Source organism: Phyllobates terribilis, unplaced genomic scaffold, assembly GCF_046119375.1.
Source record: "Phyllobates terribilis strain yellow unplaced genomic scaffold, ASM4611937v1 Scaffold_8__6_contigs__length_399053987, whole genome shotgun sequence".
Lineage (NCBI taxonomy): Eukaryota > Metazoa > Chordata > Amphibia > Anura > Dendrobatidae > Phyllobates > Phyllobates terribilis.
In genome coordinates, this window is record NW_027362768.1 from 326,860,239 (window position 1) to 326,866,238 (window position 6,000).

Below are 6,000 nucleotides of genomic sequence, written 5' to 3' on the forward strand. Positions count from 1 at the left end.
ATATAATGAGGGTGGAGAGGGGGGTGGGGATAGTACAGTTAGATCGTTAGAGAAGAATAGGATGCTAAATAACCCCAAAGTTTTATCTTGCATGCTGACCAACGCAAGAAGCCTGACCAATAAGGCGGATGAGCTGCGGGCGCTTATATCGGAGGAGAGGTATGACATCGTAGGTATAACAGAGACTTGGCTAGATGATAGCTACGACTGGGCGGTAAATTTATTAGATTATAGTTTATTTAGAAGGGACCGGAAACAGGGGAAAGGCGGAGGAGTCTGCTTATATGTAAAGTCATGTCTAAAACCCAGACTAAGGGAAGATATAGGAGAGGGAGAAGAGGGGGTCGAGTCCATGTGGGTAGAGATAGAGGGGGCAAAAAATAATAATAAAATATTACTGGGGGTCTGCTATAAGCCACCAAATATAACAGAGGAGAATGAGAATCTGCTATTAGGACAAATAGACAAAGTAGCAAAACATAATGAAGTGATTGAAATGGGGGATTTCAACTACCCGGATATTGACTGGGAAACAGAAACCTGTAGATCTCAGAAAGGAAAAAGGTTCTTGACAAATATTAAGGATAATTATTTCTCCCAACTAGTGCAGGAACCAACGAGAGGGAAGGCCGTGTTGGACTTAATATTGACTAATAGGCCTGATAGAATAACTGAGGTACAGATAGGGGGGCACCTAGGTAATAGCGATCATAATATTATCGACTTCAAAAGGGGTTATCAATAAGGGAACAACAAAAACATTAAACTTTAGGAGGGCGAAGTGTGATCAGCTGATAGAAAACCTTCAACTTATTGACTGGGACAAAGTACTTAATCAATGGAATACGAATAGTAAATGGGAAACCTTCAAAAGATTTCTGAATACTCAGTGCGAGAGGTATATACCGTATGGGAATAAAAGGGCCAGAAATAAGAGGAAACCAATATGGTTGAACAAGAACGTAAAAGGGGCGTTAAATAGCAAAAAAGAGGCATTCAGGAGATTAAAACAGGAAAACAGTAAGGAGGCACTAATGTGTTACAAGGAAAAAACGAGAACCTGTAAAAAACAAATAAAAATAGCGAAGGAGGAAACAGAGAAACGTATTGCTAGGGAAAGTAGATCAAATCCCAAACTGTTCTTTACGTATATAAATAGTAAAAGGATTAAATCGGATAATATTGGACCGATAAAAAGTGAGGAAGGCAAAATCATAGAGAAAGATGAGGATAAAGCTAATCTATTAAATAAATTTTTTTCGACAACTTTCACAAAGGAAATAGAACTAACAGGCGAAATGAGAAGTGACAAGCTTAATCCTCCACTAAGTATGACTAATCTAACCCAAGTTGAGGTACAGAAACACCTCAGTAACATTAAAATAAACAAATCACCAGGACCTGATGGCATACACCCACGGGTACTAAGGGAACTAAGTAATGTGATAGACAGACCGTTATATCTTATATTTAAGGACTCTGTTGAGACTGGGTCTGTACCACTTGATTGGCGACAGGCGAATGTAGTGCCAATATTCAAAAAGGGAGCGAAAAGTGACGCCGGAAACTATCGGCCAGTGAGTCTGACGTCCGTTGTGGGCAAAATTTTTGAAAGCTTCATTAAAGAGGCAATTACGGAGCATCTTGATGCTATTAATCTTTTAATCCCGAACCAACATGGATTCATGAGCAATCGCTCCTGCCAAACAAACCTGATTGACTTCTACGAGGAGGTTAGCTCTCGAGTAGATCAGTGGGAACCAGTGGATGTCGTGTATCTCGACTTCTCAAAAGCGTTCAATAGCGTGCCACATAATAGGTTGTTATACAAAATGAGAATGATGGGGCTGGGGGAAAATGTCTGCAAGTGGGTAGCAAACTGGCTAAAGGATAGAAGGCAGAGGGTGGTTATAAATGGAATATACTCAGATTGGGTAAGCGTCACTAGTGGGGTACCACAGGGGTCTGTACTAGGCCCAATGTTATTTAATATCTTTATTAACGACATAGTCAACGGGATAAATAGTAAAATATCAATATTTGCGGATGACACAAAGTTATGTAAATAATTAATACAAAAGAGGACAGTGCAGACCTACAGAGGGATTTGGATAAGCTGGGTAGGTGGAGCATTAAATGGCAAATGAGGTTTAACGAGGAGAAATGTAAAGTCATACATATGGGAAGGAAAAATGGAAGTCACCAGTACTCACTGAATGGGAAATCATTGGGGAATTCAGAGATGGAGAAGGACTTGGGCATCTTGATTGAAAGCCAACTAAATTGGAGTGCCCAAAGTCAGGCCGCTGCTGTAAGGGCAAACAGGGTAATGGGATGTATCAGAAGAGGTATAGCTGCAAAGGATGAGAACATTGTTCTTCCACTGTACAAAGCTCTGGTCAGACCACACTTGGAATACTGTGCTCAGTTATGGGCCCCAATATATAGAAAGGATATAAATGAGCTTGAAAAGGTACAAAGGAGGGCGACAAAATTAATAAAGGGAATGGAGGGACTGCAATACCCAGAGAAGTGGGCAAAACTAGGACTATTCGGCCTGGAAAAGAGAAGGTTGAGGGGGGACATAATAAATGTGTACAAATATGTTAGGGGACAGTATAGAGATCTTGCCCGGGATTTGTTCAAAAGGAGGGATATTACGGTAACAAGAGGGCATTCACTAAGACTGGAAGAGAAAAGGTTTCAGCACCAGCATAGGAAGGGGTTCTTTACGGTAAGAGCAGTGAGAATATGGAATTCACTGAGTGAGGAGACGGTAATGTCGGATTCACTAAACCAGTTCAAGCGGGGACTGGATGCATTTCTAGATACCAGGCAGATTTCAGCATATACTTAAAAATAAAATAAAATAGTAGGTTGATACAGGGATTTATTCTGACTGCTGGTTTCAGAGTCGGGAGGGAATTTTTCCTCAGGTGAAGATTGACTAAATCATTTGGGGTTTTTGCCCTCCTCTGGATCAACTTTAGCAATTACAGAACTAACAGGTCGAACTTGATGGACTCAAGTCTTTATTCGGCTTTACAAACTATGTTACTATGTTATTCTGCTGGTGCAGTCACTGTGTACATACATTACATTATTGATCATGTATTATACTCCAGAGCTGCACTCACTATTCTGCTGGTGCAGTCACTGTATACATACATTGCATTACTGATCCTGTATTATACTCCAGAGCTGCACTTTCTATTCTGCTGGTGCAGTCACTGTGTGCTTACATTACATTACTGATCATGTATTATACTCCAGAGCTGCACTTTCTATTCTGCTGGTGCAGTCACTGTGTGCTTACATTACATTACTGATCTTGTATTATACTCCAGAGCTGCACTCACTATTCTGCTGGTGCAGTCACTGTATACATACATTACATTACTGATCCTGTATTATACTCCAGAGCTGCACTCACTATCCTGCTGGTGCAGTCACTGCATACATACATTTCATTACTTATCCTGTATTATACTCCAGAGCTGCACTCACTATTCTGCTGGTGCAGTCACTGTATACATACATTGCATTACTGATCCTGTATTATACTCCAGAGCTGCACTCACTATTCTGCTGGTGCAGTAACTGTATACATACATTACATTACTGATCCTGTATTATACTCCAGAGCTGCACTCACTATTCTGCTGGTTGTCATTTGTTATTTTCATTAAGACGGTTGACAGAAGGAACTTTCCTGATCCCCATGCAGCACAATGTTTGGGTGTCGGGGTTTTGATTTCTTTCCTGGTCAATCTCTTAACTTCTCTTGCAGATGAATTATCTGTTCATGAAGGAAAGTGTAGAGAGCAGCCCGGTGGTGCCCATCCAGAAGCACTGGCTAGACTCCATGCTCAGCTTTGTACCACAGTCTCTCCAGAAAGGAAAGGATAGCGAGGCTCTGGTCGCAGATCTGTTGGAGGAAGTTTCCCAAGATTTTGAGAAAAGTATGAAGAGACACTTGGGTGAGTTCAACCTAAATCTAAATGCCCTGCAGCCAAACATGCCCCGTACTTCTACCTATCGCCCCCACTGAGAACGGCTTGTTTCCTTGCAGTGTTTAGGTGCTTAATTACTTTTCTTGCTGCAGTGATTATAGACTAAAGCCCCCATTACTTATCACCCAATAGCATCACCATTTGCACAAAGCCAATATTGCAGCCCATGGAGCCCCTACAATTCCACATTAGGACAAATGTACACGGAGCGTAAATGCTGCTCAAATCTGCATCGTAAATCTGCTGCAGATCTCACTACCAGCCATGTGCTGGCAATTTTTTTTAAATCCACAGTATGCCAATTTCTGTTGTTTTTAACCACAAATTTTAATGTAGAGGGGCATAAGGGGTAACGCCTCTCCTTGTGGAGAGTGACATGCCTGACATGCCAGTGTAAGGAGACTTATAGGCCGTGCTATGCTCCACTAGCATTCTAGTCCTCTAAAGAGGCAATTTACATATTTAATATACAGGAGTGAAATTTGTGTTTAGATTTTTCGTTTGTTCATTCACTTGTATTTTGTTAATTGATTAAATAAATCATTAACATTTCTATTTTTGAAGCGTTCTTACTTTACAGCATTTTTTCTACACCTTTCTAAAAATTATTTTTATGTGATTGTGTGTTTTATTTGCTCATTAATAATCTGATATATCTTTTGGTATTTTGTGTATAGTTGTTTTTTTGCTGTTGGGGTAAATTGTAGGATATTGATTTCAGAGTGGTTTCCTGATCCTTTGATTGTAGGAATGAGTGGTATATATGTGCTAATAAATTAGGACAAAACGTAGGAAATTTAGGAAAAAACTGAACATCTTGGCAGCAATAACATGCTGATTGTGATGTCATGAAAATTATTTGATTTTCCAGCAATCAGAGAACAGCATTGCTGGTCATTTATATTAAGTAAATTGGATATTCATTTTTCCCAATTGTGATGTCATGAAGATGACTTAAATTTCCACCAATCAGAGATCAGCATGTTTCAGGTCAACCAGATAGAACAATCCATGAAGCATGAGTCACGGCCACTGTGAGGTCATAATGCTGATTAGAATTTCCACCAATCAGTAAACAGAATCGCCCAGAAGAACCACCCAGGAGGTATGAGTCATCGCTACTGTGAGGTCATAATGCTGATCAATCACAGAGCAGCAACACCCAGATTTTCCACCAATCAGAGAGCAGCCACACCCAGATTTTCCACCAATCAGAGATCAGCAGTGGGTATAAATAGCCGCTGCCGCCTGCCCGGCTTAGCCTTGCACTGGTTGGGTCTCTCTCTTTTTCTCTCTCTTGCTATCTCCCGTTATCTCTCCCTCCCCTCTCTCTTCTCTCTCTCTCTCTCTTTGACCCAACGGCCCTCTTATGAGCTACCCCAAATGTGTAAAAGATAGAACCAATATTTGTGTTGTTTGTCCATTTTATGAGCCTGTGATTAACCCCTTCCCACTCTTTGCTATATATATATATATATATATATATATATATTATATATGACTCGCCCCCTGGGCCGTGGGGCACTCGAGACCGGTCTTCAGGGCAATGCTGGGAGTAGTGGTGCCGACCCGGTCCCGTGGCTCATGGTGGTCAGACCAGTGGTAGTCTATGATGTGTTTTAGGTAATGTCCGACTACGCCACCCGTGGATTGCGGTCAGGGAGGACCGCTGCTGCAAGGGAGACCGCTGATGCTGGTGTTGGGGATGCAGCAGGGATAGTGTTACTCCCCACAGGAAGAGTGCAGCCCCAGGGCAGTGTAGAGGATGGTGGGGGTGATGGTGCAGAGAGTCCCAGTGCCGTTAGTGCTGGAGGAGCAAGGAGTACACAGAGAAAGTACTGCAGTACAATGGCTTTTACTCACAGTTCATATGCTCCGGGTCACTTCAGCGCCAGCAGTGACCACCCAAGCTGTGCGGTGTCCACCAGGTGAGGGACTCGGTCAACCCCCAGGCACTTCAGGAGTATGGTTCAGAGCTCCTACCTAT

General features: G+C 41.9%; 1 protein-coding gene across 1 annotated transcript in view; it reads left to right on the forward strand.

The window, feature by feature from the left end:
• LOC141157759 (dynein axonemal heavy chain 12-like) overlaps positions 1 to 4,119 on the forward strand; it is a 45,474-nt gene extending 41,355 nt beyond the window's left edge. The window contains exons 8-9 of the mRNA XM_073645290.1: positions 3,791 to 3,980; positions 4,106 to 4,119. Coding sequence (XP_073501391.1) covers positions 3,791 to 3,980; positions 4,106 to 4,119 — 204 coding nt within the window. The remainder of the gene's footprint in view (positions 1 to 3,790; positions 3,981 to 4,105) is intronic.
• The last annotated feature ends 1,881 nt before the right edge of the window (positions 4,120 to 6,000 follow it).